Source organism: Lissotriton helveticus, chromosome 6, assembly GCF_964261635.1.
Source record: "Lissotriton helveticus chromosome 6, aLisHel1.1, whole genome shotgun sequence".
Classification (NCBI taxonomy): domain Eukaryota; kingdom Metazoa; phylum Chordata; class Amphibia; order Caudata; family Salamandridae; genus Lissotriton; species Lissotriton helveticus.
In genome coordinates, this window is record NC_136067.1 from 180393675 (window position 1) to 180417824 (window position 24150).

The following is a 24150-nucleotide window of genomic DNA, read 5'->3' on the forward strand; positions in this document are numbered from 1 at the left end:
GTGGCACTTGAGCCTAACTATAATGTCTCTGTAACCTTTGTTTTTTCCAGTGAATTTCAAAGGTATTTTTAATTTTATTTCTAACTGTATTCAGTAAACTTTGAGAGTGAATGAGTGGCTGTATAGGTTGGTGACTGGGCATGTGAGTGGCTGCATGGGTCTGAGAGTGAATGAGTGTGTAATGTCTGGGTAATTACGTAAGTGCATGAGTAGTATCTGGGTTGATTGTATGATTGCATAGGTAGTGCCTGTGTGATTCTGAGTGCAATTCGCAAGGACACACTCCGATTATCGGGTGTTTCTGACAAAGTGTAAAACACATATGTTCGAGGCATGTGGGCTGCTGAATTCATATCTGTGCATAGATCGCCGCCTAGTGTTGGGTCCGGATGATTGCACCTTGTTGTCCTGGAAGAGTCTTCGAAGTATCACGAGATAGGTGACTCCTCCCCTGGACTACAGTGCGCATGGGCATCTTCTCCATCCTCCGATTATTTTTTTCCGCCATTGTGTTCGGATGCTACTTCTCAACTCCAACTTCGGAACCGAAACATTTCAACTTCCTAAGGCCAAAAGGCCTTTTACCTCGACGACATTGTTCTTGTTCGGTACCCCTCCATAAGAACTTACTTTCCATCTCGATCCGGTCGTCGACGCGGGCCGTTGGGCCTTTTTGACGCCACGTGGGCCTGCTGCCGATGGAAAGGACCCCCTTTAAAAAGTGCCCACAATGTCACTTCAAGTTCCCACATACTGATCAACATACAGTATGCAACAAGTGCCTATCACCCGAGCACAACGAGGAAAACTGTACAGCCTGTGCTCAGTTCCGGTCGAAGAAAACTATCCGGAACCGAAGAGACACGCGAGACAAGAAATGCAGCGGCAGGCACCGGAGAACATCTTCGAAGACTAACATGACCTCCCAGAAGCGGCCAACTCGATCTAGAAATTGTCACCTTGGAGGACCAGTCGGACTCCAATGACCATATCCCGCCAGGGCAAACTGTGAGTACCAAGCCCCCAACCCCGCTTCCACCCCAAGACAAGGCTCCGGTCGAAGCATTGCCTAAAGGCCTAACCGAGATCGACAAACTTCTTCAGAGGCTGCGCCTTCCGGCTCGGCCCTGAAGACAAAACCCAAGCCTTCCGATACCCCGGGAACCAGTAAAACTATTACCAAAAAGGCCGTACAAGCTAAATCAGTTGTCGAGCCCAAGACAGTCGACCCGAAAGAGGCCGTCCAGCCTGAAAAGAGTGTCGATCCAACAAAACGCATCGCACTAAAAAGACTATCGACCCGAAGAAGGTCATCGAGCCTGCAAAAAACCTCGAGCCGAAGGAGGTCGTTCAGCCTAAAAAACACAGGGGAACCGAAGAAAAGTCATCGACCCCGAAAAAACTGTCGACCCGAAAAAACTGTCGACCCGAAAAAACACGTTGATCCAAAAAAGGTCGGTCCGAAAAAACAGGTCGACCCGAAAAAGGTCGTCGAACCAAAGGTCGTCGAACCAAAAAAGGCAAAACAGCCAACAAAGGACGTCGAACTAAACAAAGTCGTCCGACCTAAAAAGGTCACCGAGCCGAAAACAACTCCACAGCCGAAGGCCCTCCACCCCAAAGAAGTGACTAGGCCAAAAGATTCGGCGCCAAAACCGCGGACAGTTGAGGAAGAACTTTTCCATCCTGATCCATTAAGCGCTGAACAATCTAAACTGTATATCGACCCTGAAACTGGACACGTAACCGTTTACAAGAGGAAGAAAAGACCGTTAGACACTGATACTTTTCCACTTGTTCCTACAAAGAAAAAAGACTTTGGCACGTCCCCTTCAAGGCCTTTCACTCCACCTCCTTTCTTTCCTAAGATGCCTTTTGTATCTTACTCTCTTACACCTTTAGGTTATGATGACACTGAAAACATAGGGGGAGATCCTCAGGATGACTTTGCCGAATTCTGCTTGAATATGGCCACGTGGCGATGAATTATGGTGCAGTGAGTTACTGGTACCTTTGGCACTGAGCGTGTACGTAACCTGCGATGATGCGTTGTCTGGGCAGGCCACACTGGGAGCAATGTTTTTTGCCTCGTGAATTCTGCTTTATCAAGGCCACGTGGAGATGACTTGAGGTGCAGTGAGTTAGTGGTACCTGTAAACTCAGCGTGTGCGCACCCTGCGATGATTCGTGATTCAGGTGCGTCGCACCGGTACAATGTCTCTTGGCTATTGGAATGCGTCATGTGCAATCGCCCTTCCACCTGAATCGTGAGCTCTCACAATGTAGATCGAAGGCAGTTAGCACAGATATCGACGAATGATTTTTGTGACTTATGTAAAAAAAAATCTGAACACATATTCAGTAGAATTGTCTCTGCATTACATAAATCAAGGCTGGATTCCCTACTGTCCGTAGTGTACATGGAAAGCTGAATTCAAGTTGTGAATCCTGCTGTCCACAGAGTACATGTATGGCAGTAGTCCACAGAAACATTGACGAATGCTTTTTTGTCACATACGTTAACAAAATCTGACGACACAGTAGAATTGTCTCTGCCTTAAATAAATCGAGAATGAATTCAATGTTGTCTGTAGTGCTGATGCGCTTCTGGTATCAAGTGGTGAACTCTGTTGATCGCAGTGTACATTCGAAGGTAGTACTTAGTACAGACATTGATGAACGTTTTTTGTGGCATCCATTAACAAAATTGACTCTGCCTTACATAAATCAAGGCTAACTTGAATGCTGTCCGTAATTGTCTCTGCATTAAATAAATGAAGGCTGAATTTCCTACTGTTCAAACTTTAACAAAATCTGAGGACATAGTACAATTGTCTCTGGTTTAAATGAATCGAGACTGAATTCAATGTTTTCTGTAGTGCTGATGCGGAACTGGTATCAAGTTGTAAATTCTACTGACCGCAGTTTAGATTGAAGGCAGTACTCAGCACAGTTACCGACGACAAATTTAGATCCAAAGTTGAATTCAAGTTGTAAACCCTGCTGTCCTCAATGGGCCTGTATTGAAGAGGCACGCGATCAAGGCGGCAGCCACATGGCAGGGTGCGTACCTTCACTGCGGCGCAGTCTCTGCTCTTTGCAGAAGTGAACCATGCCCAAGGCATAGCCTAATTATTTATAGTCTTACGTTGACATTGTTTACGTTGGACTAACCCACTCTGCTTCTGTTTCAAAGTGGGTGGGGGGGTGTACACAGCTACATGACCGAAATATTCCCCAGTGTCCGAGATAATATGGTTGCGTCCACTATTCAGTACACTACACGTATCAATGGTATATCTACACACGGAAAAGTTTTTGATTTGTATAGTGAATTGTGTATAGTATTTCACCGGTAGTCTTAGCGTTGTGTACATTATTGTTGATGTTAGAGTTCTTTCCCTTATACATACTTGGTTGCCACATCTCTGTAGATTGAGCTAGTGTACTGTTGAGGGGATATATTATTTTGGAAAGGTCAGTTGTCCTGTTTTCCGCTGCCTCTGAGGTAGTAGGGGGAGGGGTCCGTGGGGGTGGTTGTGGTGGTCGTGGCGCTGGGTATTGTGATTTTGTTGGGTGTCGGAAGTGTATAATTAGAACCTCTATCTCATATTGCTCTTTAAACATGGGTGTGAGTTGGATGTAATTCACGCAGTACATATTCGACGTTCCTACAGTAGTTAAATGTTGATGTTAATTTGTTATTGGTAAGTTGAACTATTGCCTGATTTTTTAGGTAGCATTGCAGATTTGGTTTCTTGTTATAAATATGGGGAAGTGGTCAACATTATAAGTAGGAATTGTCATTTAAAAAACCTTTGAAATTCACTGAAAAAACCATATGTTTTAGGCAGGTTATAGTTGGGAATTAGCATTTAAAAAACCTTTGAAATTCACTTAAAAAACCATAGGTTTCAAGCAGGTTATAGTTGGGAATTAGCATTTAAAAAACCTTAGAAATTCACTGAAAAAACCATAGGTTTTAGGGGTGTTTTAGTTAGCTGGACATTTCACTCATACAAACCATTGAAATTCCTCCGTTATAGTTAGTTGTACTAACTGTACCTCTCGCGCCCGCAATCCACTGGTAATGATGTCACATATTACATCATTCATGACATGGTCAGTGACATCACTGATGACATCTCAAATGATTTTTCATGCCAAGATGCTACCGCCAAAAAACAGCTGTCCATTGTCTTTAAAAATACTTTAAAAAACTGGTGGGTTAGGCAGATAAAAATAATATATATTAGCTGCGTGTTCGAGGGTAGAGGACAATCACGTTCTGTTGTGCCTCCCCCTGATCACCAGAAACAGTGCAAACCTGGCTCAGTGACATGAACCTTTATGGCTTTGAAACCCAACTGAAACTAAATTCCAGGTCACTTGGATTCCCTCGACACCACCCGTAAGTTAATACATTGGTAAAAAACTGAAATACTGCCTAATACCAGCACCCTCTTAAAAAATAAAAAGTTACACTTTCTTTCAAAAGTGACCAGAATATCTGTTCATACCATCACTTTCTGTTATGTGCATGGAGATAATGCCCTGCTCCATGACCTCACATACTTCATACTGGCACCCCCAAACACCATCCTACACACCACTACCAGTCTCTTGCATGGCCTGAAGAAATATGATCTCTTCCATCCCAACGTGTAGCTCAATTGGCTCCCCTTCCCAGCCTACACCATCTTCAAAACTAATGGCATCATTTACAAAGCACTCCCAACTAGCGCCTAAGCTTATCTTCGAAACAGTCTCACCATCTCTGGACTCCAAAGCCAGGAAACCAGGAGTCTGCAGACTAAGAAGTGTTTAAAAAAAAAAGCCATCAGGACTTTTCCATCTGACTCCCGGGTTGTGGGAACAACATCCCATATCCATCAGAGCCATCTTTTAAAGCAGCTCCAATTCAGGAAAGAATTGAAGACTCTGCTCTTGAAAGACCACTACATCACAATGTGTTAACCGTACAACAAACTAGCTGCCTCTTCTATCACGCATTGACTTTATGCTGGTCTTTGACCTTGTACAGTGCTCTGCTGTATTATGGCTATGTTTGTGCTATAGAAATACCACATAAATACATACACGTATATATACATTGCCTCCATATCTGATGCAGTTCTACGGTGCTGATGATCTTTCTGGCGCCATCATCCCAGCAGGTTGGTAAATGCGTCTTTGATGTCTTGTAAAGTGAAGATGCCAGTCCTGTTCTCTTCTTTAAATAATTACACTCTGGAGTATGTCATGATTTTAGGGGAGCTCAAACCAATACTTCTTTATTCTTTTCTAGATGGTGAATTAGTGTACTATCACTATGGAATCAAAGATCTGGTGACTATCCTGTTTTACTTCATCATCGCACTCATCCTGCATGCTGTGGTTCAGGAGTATGTTTTAGACGTAAGTGCTTTTTCACAGCATTAGTTATTTTCTTAAATCAGCTGATGTATAAAGTATGTCCTCTTGGACAAACGAAAACTTTGGATGTAAACACAATTTCATTGCTCCTACTTTTTGGGATGTTTGAAGCACTGTATTTTACATGGAATAAGGTGCTCAAGAAAACGCTTCAATATCAACTTCTTGAACATGCTACAAAAGCTTTTTCATCTTTTTAGTATAATTTCTCTGTGCACTGGCTGCTAGCGAGACCCAGCAATACCCACCCTAATATCTGTCGGAGAGCAACTGAGTATAGCATGTTTCTAATGAATATGGTGTATTCTGGTTTGGGGCTCCTTTTGCTGCTGCAGTAAAGTTGCATTTTATTTTTCTGATGTAAGAAATTAACATAGTTCTTTCCCTTCCTTACCACAACAGCAGCTCTTTCATGGGCCCTCCCCTTCTGTCTGCCCTTGTTTAGCACCACATCCCCAAATACTCCCTCCTCCTCTCATTATCCTTTTCTCATCCTCCCTCAGCACCCAAGGGTATGAGCATCCGTCTGAAAGGGGCAGATCCATATCCTAATTTTAGGATTGCTTCTGAGCTAGGTCCATCTTCACTCTTCACTCCACATTCCACCATCCTTCTGACTCCTCTTCCATCCATTGTCCAGCTTCTGTGTCTTTAACTACCTTCCCTGTGCATACATTACTATTTAGTTCATCTCCCAAATCCTTCTCCGCTGGTTTTTTCTGAGCCTACTCAAAGATCGTATTATTCTGAAAACAGAATAAATCATCTAATGTTCACAAAACTCTTAAAATTGGTTTGCTTGGGCAAGTGAGGTTGGCCACTTCAGAGCACAGATCATGGATCGCAACCAACAACCCAAACACAACCCACCCAGCTTTGTGGCTTACACTAGGAACTTTAGCTCAAACTCTTGTGGACTGGCAAACAGCAATGAACCAGCAGAATGAATTGAGCAAAGCAAGCTGGAACAGTCATACTCCCTGACAGCCATTAATTGATGTGGCAATTGAAAAAAAATTCACATAGCATGTACCTTATCCTGTCTCTACTCTCTACTGCTGTCATTCACACACTTTATTATCCCAAACCCCACACCCTTACACTTGTTAGTCTCTTATGCTCCCACTATACCTCTTAACGTCGCCACTCCAACAGCTTTTATGGGTGATAAATCCACCACATTAAACCAAATCACATTCTCTGAATTGACTGAGCCAATATCTCAGCACTTTGTATACAAATAAAATGCATACATTATTTTGTGTCCAGTCAGACTTCTTTCACTTTTGTATTGGATGGTGTAGGTGAGTTATGCCTCAGGTTCATTGTGAAGTACATTTTCAAAGTATGCATCATGTTCATCAAGGCATTATACATCTGCATGCTGCTCAACTCTTGCCCCTGTTTTCACAGTCCCTTGCAATATTTCTGTTATATCCCAAGTGGTGATAGTGTGCACCCAAGTGTGGTCTTTGTACCCTAAGCTTCGCACTAATCACGGTATTATCATGCTGCCTGTTGCACATGGCCCTTTATGGCTAAAGTTCCTTAAACTTTTTGCTTTCACCCTAGACCTTTTTTCTGACATGGTGTTGCCAACATAGATGCTTTGGGCACTTTGCCACTGCTGATCATTGTCAAAGTGCAAGTGCTCCCTGTGTAAAGTGTAATGGTAATTGGTTGTCCATGATTGGTATGCCTTACTAGTAAAGTGCACTATGTGTGCCGGGCCTGGTAATGCAAATGCTACTAGTGGGCCTGCAGCACTAATTGTGCAACCCACACAAGTAGCTCTAAAGAGATAACTCCGGCCTGCCACTGCAGTGCCTGTGCGCAGTTTGTTAAACTGCCATGTTGTCCTGACAAGTGCACCCGCTTGCCAGGCCTTACCCTTCCCTTTCTATGCACATCAGACCCCCCTATGGTAGGTCCAAGGTACCCCCTTGGCAGGATGCAGTGCAAGTGAAAGGTAGGACATGTACTGAGGTGTGTACCATGTCCTGACAGTGAAATACTCTCCATTTAGCTTTTTACTTTCGAAAGGCCATATTGCCATAGGACAGAATGGGGAGGCTATGTAATATGTTTTTCAACCTATCTTCCCAAAGGCTTAAGATGGAGCGGTGAAGTTTAGTGTGCTTGAACTTACAATGTAATAACACATCTTTTTATGAAGGTTGTTTTTGCATTGTGTGTTTAGAAACCACTCTTTTAGAAGTGGCTGGGTTTTTGTGCTCTAACATTTCTGTGTGTCTCTGCCTGGCTGTGGATTCACTGTCTGGATATAAAAGTGATAGGATCTGGTGAATATCTTGACCCAGGGGATGAGGTGCGACCGCAACAGGCCGACCTGCATCTGGAATGTAGGGGAGAGGAGTAGCCCCTAGAGGTGAAGAGGCCTGGGTTGCTGCCATAAAACAATGGCCCCATCTCCTGATGAGTAATTGAGAATCCAGACCACCATTAATCAAAGGAAGAAGGTGTCACTGGCAGGGAGGCACTGGTTTGAACTGGGGTCAGGGCCCCCTGAACACAAAGACTTCAAAGACATTTAGGGGTATAACTATGAGAACTGAAGCCCCTGAACCTCTGCCTAGGACGAAATGGCTGAAGAGACTGAAGGAAAGGACTGACCCTTGTTGTGTGTTCTGGGGCTGGCCTGCAGTTTGCTGCTTTAACCAAGGAGAGGCTAAAGGGACTTTGCTGTGTGCTGTGTCCTCCTGCTTTAAAGGACTTTGCTGTGTGCTGTGTCCGGAAGTAACTTATCCCCAAGGTGAGCTAGCTCCCTGTTTGGGAAACTCAGGAACACAAAAGTTTCCAGGAGAGTCTCTCAGCAACGCTGTGTGTGTGTGTGCTTTTTGCAGCCTGAGACCCTCGTAAGAATTGCGCTGTGATCGTGGGCACCTGGAGTCCAAGCAAGTCTCAGCGGGGCTGTGTGCGTGCGCTTTTTGCAGCCTTCGCCCTTCATGAGGATTGTCCTGTGATCGTGTGCACCCGGCGTCCAAGTGAGCCTCAGCAACGCTGTATGCGTGTGCTTTGTGCAGCCTGAGACCTTTGTGAGGAGTGCCCTGTGACCGTGCACACCCGAAGCTCAAGTGAGTCTCAGCAACGCTGTGTGCGTGTGCCCTGTTGCAGTCTGAGATCTTAGTATCACCAGCGGCCCGGACCGGCAGCTCCAGAGGAGCTGAGCCACCGGCCCGAACCTGCCGTTGCCAGAGCGGGACCTGGAACCAACCCCGTCGAGGGAGGGTCCGAGTTCCACTGCCCGGAATCCACAGAGTTGCATCGGAGGCCCAAGTCGCAGGAAGAGGAGAGGAGACCGAGGTCGCACCCCCCAGGTAACGTGTGTCGCTGCCTGGGGTGGGGTGCGAGCTCGGAGAGATGCTCTCGGACTCTCCCATTCTTCCAGCACGAGCCTCTGCCTCTGCTTCTGCTTGTATCGTGGTCCGTACTTGCCAAGGAGTGGCAATACTGGGGCCGGAGTGCGGAGCTGCACTCTGGTTTACACCATACTCGTGTTGGGGGCATCTGGTGAGGGAAGCTGACCGCGAGTCAGTACGAGTGGCGGAGAGACTGCCTAAGGCATCGTGATCTGTGCTGGAGTGTATTACGCATTGCATTAGTTCTGCATTACGAACTACCCGATTATTGCATTACGCATTGCACTATTTTTGCATTACGAACTGCTTGATTGTTGCAAAACGAACTGCATTGTTTTTACATTGCAAAGTGCCTGGTTCTTGCGTTACGAACAGCATAGCATTGCATTAGGTCTGCAGTGGATCATTTAGAATTGCTCATTAATATCGCCAGAACTTACAAGGGCTGGCTGGCCTAATAACCGGCCAGGAGGAATATTACAAATACGCATATGTTGGATTTATATAGCGTGGTTTTATCGTATTTCTTTTTATATACATTCATATTTGTTTTTACAAAACAAGCGTGGAGTCCATTTGTGGTGTCATCATTGGGTTACTGACAGCGTGGTTGCAAATACTTTACACACTTGCCTTGAAGGTAAGCCTGGCTGCTCGTGCCAAGCTACCAAGGGGGTGAGCGGGGGCTATCTGAGAAGGTGTCCTTCCTTTACCTGATGTGGAAGCAAGGGTCCCTATTTGGCCTAAGGTACCTACCTCAATTAACTAGCGACCCCCAGGTCTAACACTGCCATATTGTGAATATTTTCTTTTCTTGCAACTAATATATATGTCAGTTAGGTTGATGCAGTACTAGATCTGACCTCCTAGAATGCTTTTGGGTCTTGGAGTTGGGTATTGGGTGTCTTGCGCATCCCTTCAAATGTATATTGAAACAAGAGGGGCAATGAAAGAAACATAAATGCTTTTTTTCAGTTTTGTGTATGCTTGTTTCCACAGAAAATCTCCCGGCGGCTTCACCTCTCCAAAGCCAAGCACAGCAAGTTCAATGAATCGGGGCAGCTTGTTGCCTTTCATCTCAGCTCTATGTTTTGGTGTTTGTATGTAGCAGTCACGGTGAGTAAAACAAGTGTGTGTGTTATGTAGTTGTGGAGGTTCATATTTTTGGAGTCCAAGTCCACCACTCAAGAGTAGGATTCGTTCCTGGCAAGATGAGGTCCCTTTTATTATTTTTTGATACTGAGAACCAATAAAGTATAAATACCTTCTTAATTTATTTGACTTAGTCATTCCCAGCGTTTTATGTAAACCTGGTGCATGTTGGGTACCCGATTCCAGAGATCTCAACTTGCACGTGACCTGGTAACCTACAGCAGTTTCAGCCAAATTATCCTAAGTTCCTCTGTTTGTTGCAATAGAAATTATATCTGTGATTAAAAGGTGTGTGTTTCTAAGAAGGAAAAGAAAACATCACCATTTGGTAAGTCCTCAAGTAAATAAGAGTTTGAGCACTTTCAGTAATAGTGTTTTTTCCCAATTCATTGGAGAGGCAAGGTTCCATCTAGGACTGGTGATTTTGAGGCAAGGAGGATAAGTTTTCTCTGGTTCTCATAACCTTTCAGTTCTGTTGTCCAGTGAGACTCAAGTTAACTCCACTCCATTACATCCAGTGACCAAATGCCCTTATACGCTAATGTTAAGCCCTAGTTCTATGTGTAATGATGAAGCATTCATTTGACCGTTATGAAGTCTCATATCTTAGAAGAGGTTATAGGATAGATGTCAGTCCTGTACTCTGCCTCAGACTGCCCTCCACCCGGATGCAAGTCATGGGCAGGCTGAAGCTCAACCATACCAAGCGTTCGATCCATCAGGAGTATTTTCTCCCTTAAATTGAGGTACTTGGGTGGTATCGTCTTCTGAAAGTGTCTACTTTGTGTCCTTTTCCACTATCCCATGATACTTTTAAACCTAAAGTTACCCCAACCATCCCATACAATAAAACAGATATCACCTGTAATACCCGGGCAGAGCTATCCAAAGACCAGTTATTGCAGAAGGATGTTCTGTATGTGGCGCCCAAGGTGAGGTGTGACTACTAAAGTCACACAAAAAACAATAATATCAGAACTCTTGCAGGTGAGGTGGTGTATGTTTTCTTGATCTTTTGTGCAAGTCGCTGTGTTAGAGGCCCTGAACTGGGGCACAGTCCTTGGGTTTTCTTCTTACTCTCCCCATAACAAGGTATATTGTTTCAAAGGAAGGCTCTTTTTACTACAATGCTTGTCCAGTGGCGGCTTCTTTGCTGGGCTGTGGTATGAACTGCCCCATCAGTTATGGGAACGGAAATGGAAAAGGGAAGCTTAACAATGAGTAGTTCTGCACTCACTGCCTGGCTACTTCAATAAAGCCAAGTATAGTGTGCTTTAGTAACCAATCTTTTTTTCTTTTTAGGGGTGCACATCAAATGTGCTGGTCAACAACCTATTCACCCTTGTTATGTTATGTTAAGTTATCGTTATTTATACAGCGCACAGCTGCCCCAGCGAAGGGGCGTCCTGGCGCTTGAACAGGTACTAGAACATAACACGCAGAAAAAGGAAAAAGACGACTAACCAAGTACAGCGAACAGTAAAGTTTTAATAGCACGCCTAAAAGCGGTCAGATTATCCAGAGCTCTAATGTGCACCGGGAGTGAATTCCACAAACCAGCGGCAAGCACTCGGTAGGAGCGGCCACCCATCCTGCTGAGTTTGAAACGGGGGCAGGCCGCAAGATAGAGAGCCTCCGATCTCCGGGACCTCGAAGGGACATAGGGGATAAGCAAGTTAGCAAGTGCAGGCGGCGAAGAGAGCTTCATGATTTTAAAAGCCAGACAAAGCGACTTAAACTTAATTCTTTGTCTGACCGGCAGCCAATGAAGGGCGGAAATAGTACTGGAAACAGAACAATGTCTAGGAAGGCCAACAATGGCCCGCGCCGCAGCATTCTGTACCCTTTGTAGCCTAGATGCCTCAGCCTGATTTATCCCCAACAGCAGAGCGCTGCCGTAGTCTAACCGAGATAAAACCGTGGCCTGGACCACGAGCTGCCGGGTAGAGGAATCAAAAAACTTAAGGAAAGGTCATAAAAGCCTGGTGTGTTATGTTAAGAGGGCAGTGTTACCATATTTCAGTGTAGTACAATTACTCTTTCCTGGTGCACTGTCTTTTGTGGCACAGGGCGTAGTCTGTAGGTTCATGGGCTTACTGTAGGTTGAGAGACTAGGGTGGCTCCAAAAAGGGAGTAGATGGCCCTAGACTGGTGTGAGTACGGCTCACCTTAAATGTGTCTGGCACTGCGTGAATCTAACGAGAAGGGTTGGGTGGAGTAAGTCCAGAAGCACACAGTCAGGTTTTGGGTTCTGAATGAGGCTGGTGAATACTGCATCTTCTACCGAGAGGCCCACATGAGTGACCAACATTATGGACTACTCGAGTCACTTTTCCTATGAGTCACGGAGGTGCAGGGCCGACACGGGCTCGAGGAGACTGTACCACAACTTATTTTCCACTGCGAGGGCTCCCACTGTTTGGGCTGGCCTACTATCACTGCCTGCCTCCCCAGCCTTACCCTGAGAGAGAGAGAGAGAGAGAGAGGGAGTCCATGCCACCTACAGTGGTCCTTGGCCATGAAAGACCACTTTGCTTCTAACTGCATACAATACTTTACAGGTATGCGTAGTTCAAATTGACACCGGTGCTGCTGCTGAGCGGCCTGAGGCAAAGGTAGCTCCACAAGTGTATAGTTCTTTGAAGGCCAGTTGAAGCCTGAAGCTAGCCGAAGAAGCAGCCTTAACTGGCGCCGCTTTCCTTAAGGCTCTGGTAAGTAAAGCAGCTTTTGGACAATTAACTGGCCTGACTACGAAAAAAAGCTGTCGCCTGTCACTATTATTTGACTGACATTTGCCCAACTTGTGGGCCAGTGAATAAATACAGTGTTTTAAGTAGTAAACAGGATTGCTTGGCTTACTTCCTTACTGCTAAGGATACAGTTCTGTTTAGGTAGCCAAGAGGAATGCAATGCCACACAAACCACACCAGCCATATTATGATGCTACATGCAAACAATTTTTACATTCTTATTACGAAGAGATCGATTTCTACAATACACACCACTGCAGTGTACTCGACCCTCTCCTGGGATTAAAAGATTACAGTAGAGGGAAGGCCAAAGTATCAGCCCTAGAAATGTCGAAGCACAAAATACTTATTCCTTCTACAGATGATTCCTCCACCTTTCATGTAGGTGTCCCACGGATGATGGCAGACAGAAGCACTTCTAACCTCCTAGTTGTACGCCAAGGTTCACAAACAGATTGCGCTGGTGGGCCTGATAGGATAGCACCATGGATATGATCTGAGGTTTGCTCTTACCAAGGCTGGAATTAATCTGTATCTAGAGTAGAAGTAGGAAAGGAATAAATCCAACATTGATGTGGTTGAAGAGGCTGAGAAGAATATTTTTACCTACGGAGTAAAAAAAAGGCATGCACTTGCTTCTGGATTTTCGCATTAGCAAACAAAAGCATGCATATTTGCTTATGAAAAAAAGGCATTTACTGAATTCCCTGAAAAATCTTAGGAAAACTGTAACAACTTCCAAGGAGAACTGTGGGAAACATTTATGAATTTTAAAAGTCCAAAATGTAATACCGATGTAGAAATAAAGCTTCCGGAGTAAATTTCAAACTGAATTTTTTGAATATCTAACTTACACTGAACATTTGGGCACAATATTCTTTGGGCATTTGCAAGTAATATGGACAGGTTTATGGACAAAGGAGATTAGGATTCATTCCCCTTCATTAAGGGATAATCGTGTACTTTTTCTTTCTATGCCTGTGCTGTTAATATATTATTTTTATGCACACAATTCTCATATTACGTTTTCTCATCCTAGTAGAAAAACAGTATATATATTAATATGTGAGAAAATGTGTTCTTAAAAAAAGAAATATGTGCCATATCCATGTACTGTTTGCCCGTCAATGTAGTTATGGTAGAGCACTGATCATAATGGAAATGGGTGCAACAGATAGATTTTTGGACGGCTTAACCATGTGGCCACATTGCGCCTGGATGCCCAGAAGCCGGATCACATGTAACCAATCCTTGAAAGTGATCCCAGAGCAAATGCCTGGGGTTAATTCAGGAACATCCTCTCAACTACATGGTGACCTCATATCTTATGTAAACTAAAAATACTTGCAAGTGTGTGCAAGAATTGACAAAAACAATAGATTTAGGTATTTTTAAAGAGGGCTTTCTCATGTCTTTGAAAAGCTGCAATTAATACTTTTCCAATGCGGGTTATAGTACCTTTGTCCACAGAGCCTCTTGTGGAAAAGGATGCCACACCTACAAGTTAAATTCAAGCTATACAAAACAAACGGAACACTGTCTCCAGGCTTGCACCACTTATCATTATACTACTGTACCATAAGAAATCTGTACAAGGCACTGCTTTCTCAGTAAAACTACCAAGCTCTAGAACTCATTAACTGCCAACATGAAAAGCCAATCGGAGCATATACACTTCCAGAGACAGTTGAAAACATGGTGATTTCTCAGAATACTCTGTTGCCCACATCCCAACAACAGAGCCCAGAAAACCAGGCCCACCTTGAAACACAATCCTCCACTTATGACCCATGAAGGGCTAACAACTCAACCAGTGAACTGTTTATGATATGCAGGTAAGCTAATAAGGGCTGACCTACGGCTTGCCATGGCATTATATAGTTAAGTACTTGCAAATATAACAGTTATGACCCACAATAATACTAAAACCACTAAACGCAGCGATCAGCAACAAATTATAACTTGCACCTCTTAAAGTCACACATAACATATCTGCTAATATAGTTGTCCATCACCAGCACTGTACATCCAAAAGACAGCCATCACCAAATGAACAGGCATGGAATAACTGAAGAGATGGGTCACCCATTGCTGGACAATTCGGAGTACTTTAATATAGTCCACATCTACAGGTCCCAAGTTTCTGTACAATCTGACAGCTTCTTTACATCTCACAAAGGCGCTCATATATGGGATGATAATAAAAATGTCCATCCCAACAGATCTTCCCACTCCTCTCTCTTGCCAACCAAGCCAGCTCAGGACCACAGTTATACACACAATCTCCGATTGGATAACCCTGTGCAATAACCAGCTAAGCAGACTGTAATATTAAACACTATACAGGGACCTGCAGAACTGTACAAAGCTTCCAGCATGCTAAAAACCATAAAACTGTGCGGCTGTCTCTCGCACTTCATCATCCAACCCAGTGCTGCGTGCTGTGGCTCATAATGCTAGAAAGCATCTCAGTAGTCATACAAGACATGGAACCTCATAGGATCAAAACAAAGACCACATCCTTCCAATCACACACCTACATGGAGTAGCATGCTATTAACTTAGGCAAGTGCTTCAGTGCCCTACATAGGAGTACTCGTAAGCACCTTTTAGATGCTGCAATACATTCAATTACAAATGACGGATGAAAATGGGAACTACTGCTGAAGCCAATCACTGGAGGAATACATACAGCAGACCGTATTGTCCTCTTGAACGAGTCCAGAGTCCTTAAGTCACTGTTGAAAATCAGTATTGACTGGTCTGTGTATGTGGAAAGCGCCATAATTACTGAGTTGACTGGCTCCCAATGCCCTTATAGGTTAGGCCATTCAACTGTGAATGAATAATAGTACAGTTAAGGGAGTTCTGCGCCCTACGTCCGCTATGTGGCCCTCTTGTCTACTCAAACATGGACTCATCCAACTGCGAGGTTAAAGCTAGTGCTGCTGCTTGTGTGCATCATGTCTCAAACTATGAGCAGCCAAAAGACTGTACTGGTTTAGGTGAGTGAGAGTCAATCAGACTTTCAAACTGAGCTGCAGCCCCTCCCTCCATCCCACCCATCCCCCCAGACGCGTACACGCTCGATAAATGCCATTTTTAGTCTGGAAAACAGTGACTGGCCTCCAGAGGGAGTCCTGTAATTCCACATGCTCCAAGGCTAGTTGTAGTTCAATATTACTGCTATTAAGGGGTTATACCGTGAGCCCTATCCAACACACAGATCCCCATCCCTACTACAACCTACAGGTAGCCTCCATTGCCCTCCCTTAAAAACATTCAAACCCGGTACCGCGTACAGAGAGCTCCTTCTAGATGCACCTTGGTGTCCAGACCTTGTTCTTTCCCGTATGTAGCAAGAACCCCATCACTGTTGCACATAGAAAGATATCCCCAGCCCTATCCTGTGTGCACTGGACTCCAGTCCGGTAAGGGACTATTACTGTGCAGCAGGGGCAGTGGCACCAGACCCAATGGGTGCGAGGATTCTTCTGCATCCCAGTTATGTCTGTGTTTTAATCCCTTAACCACATGGCAGGAGGCCTATTTCACTTGGTTGCACAACCACAACATTTCCACATTTTGGAGCAGAGAAGCTTTCAGCCTCATTTGGGATATTGGGATTTATTCTGTATAATTTGAAGATGGACATTACACCCCATCAGTTTCAAACTTAATACGCCTCCACTGTGCCCATCTCCATCTTTAAAACTACCAATGCTCGTGTGATGTACATAGACTGGTGGCAGTAGGCACATGTTTGAAGAGATGGCTACATTTCAGGAACAAACGCTTTGTGCAGAAGCCAAAACGTGTAGGTACATTTCAGATTGTTTGGGATCGTCTATTTCAGATTATTGGAAGTTGAAAAAATAAATGCACACACATAACTATATCTCAAAACAACAGTAACCAGACTTACTTGAATTGTCTTCATGTGCAGTTCACTTAGCTGAATTTTGAGGACTCACTCATTGTCCAGGCATTCTTGCTCATCCCCTCTCATCTCCACTGCTGACACAGCTCAACTCTCTCACATCCAGGCTTCTTTCTCTTATCTGCCACACTTTGTCGTTTCCTATCCACACTAACCATCTCTAGCCAAACTCTCCCCACCCCCCAATCCACACAAACTCAATATCTGCATCCCCAAATCACCACCCACTCAGCCATCTGTGCTCCCAAATTCACTATCCCACCGACTGGTTCTGCTTACCCAGGGATTTAACATTGTGCACTAGTTGAAGAAAATTGGCATCAAAACAATAAAAGTGCATAATGCCTTGTTATTTAAGTGTGTTGAAAAGTTACTTGCTGTAGAGTAATTGTCACACAGTTCATGTTGCACTAGAAAAGACTACTTGTATAAATACTAGAATATTGCACAGATCACACAACTGATGATGTCTTCTGCTTCTTCTCCAGAATACACTCTAAATACAGAGTTTTATTTTAGTGAGACTAACTTATATTATAATTTCAACTTTATGTGCAGAAGTGCATTATGGGATGTGTGGCATGCCACGCTGTGGGTAAGTGCTTGGTTGGCAGAGAGCTGAATTTGTAGGAAGGTTGTGCTTGAGTGACAAGAGCTGTGCTCATGTAGTGTAGTGGGGAATAAGTATGAGAGACTCAAAGTCTACTCTGGCCCTTCGCTGTGAGTTACTCTGCTGGTCCCTGGAAGAGTTTTATGAGACTATTGAAGCATCAGCGCTGCGCTGGAATGCAGCAGCGTACAGAGGCTCTTTATTCTTCTTTGAACAGTTCGAATGAGAGGAGTGATAGGTCTTTATAGGCTCTATTAAACTAAATCGGGTGCAAGTTGTTGTAAAAAGAGTTTAATACCTTTTATTGTACTTAATCCTGGGGCTGCGGGAAACCTTGTTGGGATCCTGCGGGACAGACTATATTAAAGCCATCTACGATAGTCCCACTTAACTTTACAGTTATGCTTTGATTTATTCAGCCATAGTGATTGGTGGCGGGTCTCTTGTATTGGTTGCATGATCTCTTAGCATTGAGTGGATTCAAGGTGGCTGTCTCAATGTCTTGTAGTTTTTTCTGGTTGAGGGATGCAATGATCTGAATGCCCTGTGGATCCAGTCTATGAAGAAGAAGAAATCCCAAGCCCACCCTAGTTACAGGCCAGGGATAGATGTCTCATGAGGACCATTGTCCTGGACCATTGTCCAGCGCCAGGACACCTTCGGGTAACAGTGCGCTTTAAAAATGTGAAAAGTAAATAAATAAATAAATGTCTAGTCCAAGGCCAGCGCTTGATTACAGTGAGGCGGTGTGTTAAATCTCTGTGTCAGCACGTCCGTGATTTTCTTGTAAGTCACCTCATTCTTGTGGCTTTCTTGCCCCCTGCAGTATATAATCGATCCCGATTTTTTGCAGTTACGCAAACTGAAGTGATTTGCTGACGATCATATATTATGGATGGGGAATTGTAATTTTACTCTGGCCTCGATTAAACCACATCTCCTCCCATCAAATGTTGTTTTAATATGTAACGGTTATATTGGTTCCACATCTTCGCTCCCATTTTATATCATTACCAACACCTTACTGTTTTCTGGTTTTAGGACAAAACGTCATTTGCAGCTGCTTTTGTGCATGGCACACAGCTGTTCATTTATACAACTAGTTTGAACCTAATTCTTGCCACAATTAAAAGCCAATGTAAATCAATCGAGGATAGAGGAGTTGTGAGTTGCAATGGTGTAAAAATGTATCATTAAAATGTCAAAAGCATTTCTACTTTTAAGGCGTCTACTCTACCTTATCTCCATTTTGTGTGAAGAATATGTGTGTGTGTTGATGTTTTGTGGAGTGAGCATTGTTGTATTCTACATTTCCTATTTATTTAAGGAAGCTTGTACCTTGCACTGAGACCTGTTAAGCACTCTTGGTTATTGATGGTGAATTTGACCATGGCTCTCCCAGTCTCTAGCATCTTGAGTCAAGGCTCAATCCTTCCTATTCTAGTAAGAAGAGGTTTTGCTTCCCTGATCTTTCTCCAATGGATCCCTGTAGGCATAGCAAGGTTCTGTTGAGGTTAGATTATGCTAAAGGATCTGAGTTGGGGTTGCCCTTCCTATATTGACAAGAAAGCTTGGCCTACAAACCATAGCATCCAGATCTTTGCTCTAGCAGCGATGCTGGGAGCACATCTCTGTAAGGTGGCACTATACGCAGGGGTCAACAGTAAAGCAAGCGATAATGTTTGAGCTTATTGCATGCTTGGCAGAAGGCCCTGGCTTTCTCTGTGACAGATTGTAATGGTGTCAGCGAGGTGATGCTTGATGATTTCACTGAGCATAACCTCATTCTGAACTTCATCTCTCCTTTGTAGGATGTACTCTTACCTTTATTGTCTTTTCTTAGAATACTATTGAACTTCTCGGCTGCACTGCAGACTGTCCTTTGACCCTTAAGTGAATGCACTTCTGTTTACACAGTCTTGACAAGGATCAATCAATCAATCAATCAATCATAAGAATTTGTATCGCGCGCAACTCATCCGTAAGGGTCTCAAGGCGCTGAGGGGGGGACTCCCTATTGCTCGAACAGCCAGGTCTTGAGTTGTTTCCTGAAGGAGAGGTGATCCAGGGTCAGCCGTAGGTGAGTGGGGAGGGAGTTCCATGTCTTGGCTGCCAGGTAGGAGAAGGATCTTCCTCAGACAGTGGATTTCCGAATTCGTGGGACGGAGGCGAGGGCAAGGCTGGCGGATCGGAGCTGGCGGGTGGGTGTGTAGAAAGTGAGGCGGCTGTTGAGGTACTTCGGGCCCATGTCGCGGAGAGCCTTGTGTGCGTGGGTGAGGAGTCTGAACGTGATCCTCTTGTTGACGGGGAGCCAGTGCACGTCTCTCAGGTGGGTAGAGATGTGGCTGCGGCGAGGGATGTCCAGGATGAGTCGTGCTGAGGCGTTCTGAATGCGCTGGAGTCTTTTCTGGAGTTTGGCTGTGGTTCCAGCGTAGAGGGTGTTCCCGTAGTCCAGATGGCTGGTGACGAGGGCCTGGGTGACCGTCTTCCTGGTTTCTGTGGGGATCCATCTGAAGATCTTTCAGAGCATGCGCAGGGTGTTGAAGCAGGATGATGACACTGCGTTGACTTGCTTGGTCATCGTGAAGGAGGAGTCCAGGATGAAGCCCAGGTTGCGTGCGTGGTCCGTTGGTTTGGGTGCGCTGCCCAGGGCAGGGGGCCACCAGGAGTCGTCCCACGCGGAGCGAGATGGTCCGAGGATGAGGACTTCCGTCTTGTCTGAGTACAGTTTCGGGCGGCTGATCTTCATCCATTCTGCGACGTCTCTCATTCCTGGAGGTTGGCTTTGGCGGTGGTGGGGTCGTTGGTGAGGGAGAGGATCAGCTGGGTGTCGTCGACGTAGGAGATGATGTTGAGGTTGTGTCGGCGGGCGATGGCTGCGAGAGGGCTCATGTAGACGTTGAAGAGGGTTGGACTGAGTGAGGATCCTTGCGGGACGCCGCAGATGACTTCCGTGGCCGCGGATCGGAACGGGGGGAGGCGGACTCTCTGGATTCTTCTGGCGAGGAATGAGATGATCTACTCCAGGGCCACTCCTTGGATTCTGGTGTTGCTGAGGCGCTGTATCAGGGTGCGGTGGCAGACGGTGTAGAAGGCTACTGAGAGGTCCAGGAGGATGAGGGCAGCCGTTTCCCCGTTGTCTAGCAGGGACCTGATGTTGTCGGTGGCTGCGATGAGGGCGGTCTTGGAGCTGTGGTTTGCTCGGAAGCCGGACTGTGATGGGTCGAGGGATCCGTTGGTCTCGAGGAAGGCGGAGAGTTGTCTGTTGACGGTCTTCTCGATGAATTTGGCTGGAAAGGGGAGGAGCGAGATGGGGCGGAAGTTCTTCAGGTCCGTGGGGTCCGCGGTGGGTTTCTTGAGGAGGGTGCTCAGCTCAGCGTGTTTCCAGCTCTTCGGGAAGGTGGCGGATGCGTAGGAGCTGTTGATGATGTTCCGGAGTTGGGGTGCGATGATGGAGTCGGCTTTGTTGAAGATGTGGTGTGGGCATGGGTCGGTAGGGGAGCCGGAGTGGATGGTGTTCATCATGCGGGTGGTGTCTTCGGTGCTGACCTGGGTCCAGTTGCAGAGGGTGGTGGTTGGAGGCGCTGGTTCGACGGTTCAACGGTTGGGTGCGTGGTTTGTGCGCCAAAGCTGTTGTGTTGCGGTGGAAGAACAAGGCGAGAGAGTCGCAGAGGTCTTGCGAGGGAGTGATGTCGGTGTTGCAGGTGCTGGGATTTGAGAGCTCTTTGACGATGCTGAAGAGCTCCTTGCTGTTGTGGGTGTTGTTGTCCAGTCTTTCTTTGAATGCTGTCTTCTTGGTGGTGCGGATCAGCTGGTGGTGTTTGCGGGTGGCGTTCTTGAGGGCGGTCATGTGTTCTGTTGTCTGGTCGTGGCGCCAGGCTTTCTCGAGGGTGCGGCAGGTTTTCTTGGAGTTTTTGAGGTCGGTGGTAAACCACGAGGCTTTCCTGCTGCCGGGTCTGCTGGGAGGGTTCTTCAGTGGTGCGAGTTCGTCGGCGCAGTCGGTGAGCCACAGTGTGAGGTTGCGGGCTGCTTCGTCGGGGTCCGTCGTGTTGGTGGGTAGGTTCTGGCTGAGGGTGGTGGTGAGCTGGTCGGCGGTGATCTTGCTCCAGCTTCTGCGGGGAACTTGTTGCGGGTGGTGGTGGGTCGTGGTTCTCCTGAAGTTGAAGTGGACGCAGCTGTGTCCAGTGTAGTCCGGTGGAGTGGCTGAAGGAGATGTGCTTGCTGGAGGAGAAGACTGCGTCAAGCGTGTGGCCGGCGTAGTGGGTGGGGGTGTTCACCAGTTGCTTGAGTCCAAGGTTGTCTAGCAGGGCGGCGGTGTTGCAGTCCTTGTTGTTCTCCAGGTGGAAGTTGAGGTCCCCTAGGAAGATGTAGTCTGAGGAGGTGAGGGCGTGCGGGCTGATGAAGTCTGCGATGGCTTCGCTGAATTGAGTGCGTGGTCCCGGGGGTCTGTAGATGAGAGTGCCTCTGAGGGTGGTCTTGGGGTCGGTGTGGATCTGGAAGTGAAGGTGTTCGGTGGCGTTGAGGGTGTCATCGGAGTTGGTCGTGATGCGGATGGTGTTTCTGAGGACGATGGCGATGCCTCCTCCGGTTTGGTTGACGCGGTCCCTCCGGGTGATCTTGTAGCCGTCCGGGATGGCTATGGCGATGTTGGGGGCTGAGGAGGCGTTCATCCAGGTTCCCGTGAGGAAGGCGACGTCTGGTGATGTTGTGTCAAAGAGGTTCCAGAGTTCCACGGCGTGCCCGTGGACGGAGCGGGTGTTGAGCAGGATGCACTTGAGGTGGTTGTTGCTGGTGCTCGGCTTGTTGGGTGCGGTGCAGGTTCGGAGGCAGGTGAATCAGCAGGCTTGGCAGGTGAAGGGTCTGTGAGTGCGTTTCGGGTTGGCTCGGTAGCACGCGGGGTTCCGGCCGGCGTTGAGTGCGTGGAGGGTGGCGGCGTCGTAGGTCTGTCGGGTGGGCTGGCATCGTCGAGGACCAGGGGCCTGGCGCTGGGCGCGGTCCAGACGCGACGGGAGCAGACGGGCTTGCCTTTGGCGCGCCCGCGGCGCGGCCGCGCAGCGGTCGCCATAAGAGGGAGGAGGGGAGGAGTGGTCAGCTGGGAGGCGGGAGGGAAGAGCCAATGGGTGTGGGGGGGCGGGCCGCACGGGAGGCAGCGGCGGGAAAGACAGGGGAAGCGGGTGGGGAAAAAGGAACCAAGAGCACGGGACGCTCACAAAAACGCGGGGTACACAAAGGAAGAGAGGGCGGCACACGAGGAACTCCCACAGAGATGCGGGGTACAGAAAAATTAAGAGGCAAGGGGGGCAGGCACACGAGCAGGCACATGTGAAGAAGCAAGTCAAGCCAGGCGGCGATCGAGTAGGGCGCTGATCTGGCGGCAGACAGGCGGAGCTGCAGCGGTGGAGAAGTGACCTACCCGAGGGTCAAGGGTCACATATTTCATGTAAAACAATTGGGTACATCCTTCCCTTAATTACCAATGGAACATAAGGTGCCTGCTGTGGGTTCACTGGTAATGGCTGCCAGCACAATGACAATTCTCCTTCTATTTCAATTGAAAGATCGTCCAAATAGTTAGAGAAAGCGTAAGGAGGGATGCATTATGCCCACTTTATTTGGTTATCAAGGTCAAGATTGTCCAGTAAGCTCTTTATTCCATCCTTTTCTACTCTAAGTTGCCACAAGAACACTGTAGAATTTCAGTTTGGGGCTTTGATTGAGGAATCTTGCCTGCTGTTTTTAAGAACCATACTACAACAATCAATTCAAAGCTTTTTTTAATTTTTTTTTACATTTGATCTGTTCTAATTCTTACTCTCTTTGAATTGTCAACACATACAACTGCTATTTTAGTCTATTATTAATATCTAATTTAGTCCAACACCCAGCAGTGACAGGCACACAGTTGTATTCGCATACTATTAGGGACATGGTAATTTACATCCCTAACCCTACCAGTTTCTGTTACTTGCTGCCTGCAGCACATCCCTCCTCTTTTGTATCCGACATTCAGTGCTATTGATGGGACAGGATCCATACTTGTTTCCCAGTTCAGCCACTACACTACTAGAGATATCACATTTTTAAAATGAGACTGTTCTTGCAAGATAAATCCTGTGACCAGTCTCTGTTATAAAGTTATCATTTGTTTGTTTAGGAGGACTGCCATGCACATGATTTCCCATTGGGTCAAGGTGCAGCAAATTAAAACATAGCATGCATTTCTGATTCTCGGCTCTAAGTAGGCCAATGGAATCCCAATGAGTTTAGCATTCTACGTGCCCCTTGACCAACAGGCAACATAAAACATTACTGCAAACCTTTATTAGCTGGGCTTTCTAGTCCAGCTCTTTGCTAGTGTTTGGTGCTGGGTTACAGGGTCAGGTGTAGGGCTGCATTCTTGGGTCAAGACTACCACACAGCACAAGCTGTCTCGTTTCAAAATACCTATTTTGGGCTAACCTGGAACTTGCAGGTTGTTACATCCAGCTGATTGCTTACAGTGGGTATGCTTTATTATTGGTGTCAACCGCTTGCTTCTTATATGATGACTTTGTTTGTCCCAGCTTGTCCATCTTGTATTTTTCCTCCCTTGGAGCACAGCCATTTTGCCATCTCTCTGACTGGCGGGCCTCTATCCTTCCACTGCTCACTTTTAGGAAACCTTTTTTTCTTTTTGATTGAGCACTCCCTGGTTTCTCCTCTCCCTGTGTGCTCCCCCAAAATGCTCCCGTGCTTCGTGCTTCTCTCTCGTGTAATTCTCCTCATGTTCAGTGTTTTCTCGCCCTTGCTTTCCCCTGCTTCTTCTCCTGTTACTGTCTCTTTCAGATTTATCTTGTTCTCTTATTTACTTCTCCCTTCCCCCTTTCTGTTTTCATTTTTCTT

At 46.2% G+C, this 24150-nt stretch overlaps 1 protein-coding gene across 1 annotated transcript in view; it reads left to right on the top strand.

Annotated features, from left to right (window-relative positions):
• TRAM2 (translocation associated membrane protein 2) overlaps positions 1 to 24150 on the top strand; it is a 416036-nt gene that overhangs the window by 272923 nt on the left and 118963 nt on the right. The window contains exons 3-4 of the mRNA XM_078647585.1: positions 5309 to 5418; positions 9816 to 9932. Of these exons, the coding sequence (XP_078503711.1) occupies positions 5309 to 5418; positions 9816 to 9932 (227 nt within the window). The remainder of the gene's footprint in view (positions 1 to 5308; positions 5419 to 9815; positions 9933 to 24150) is intronic.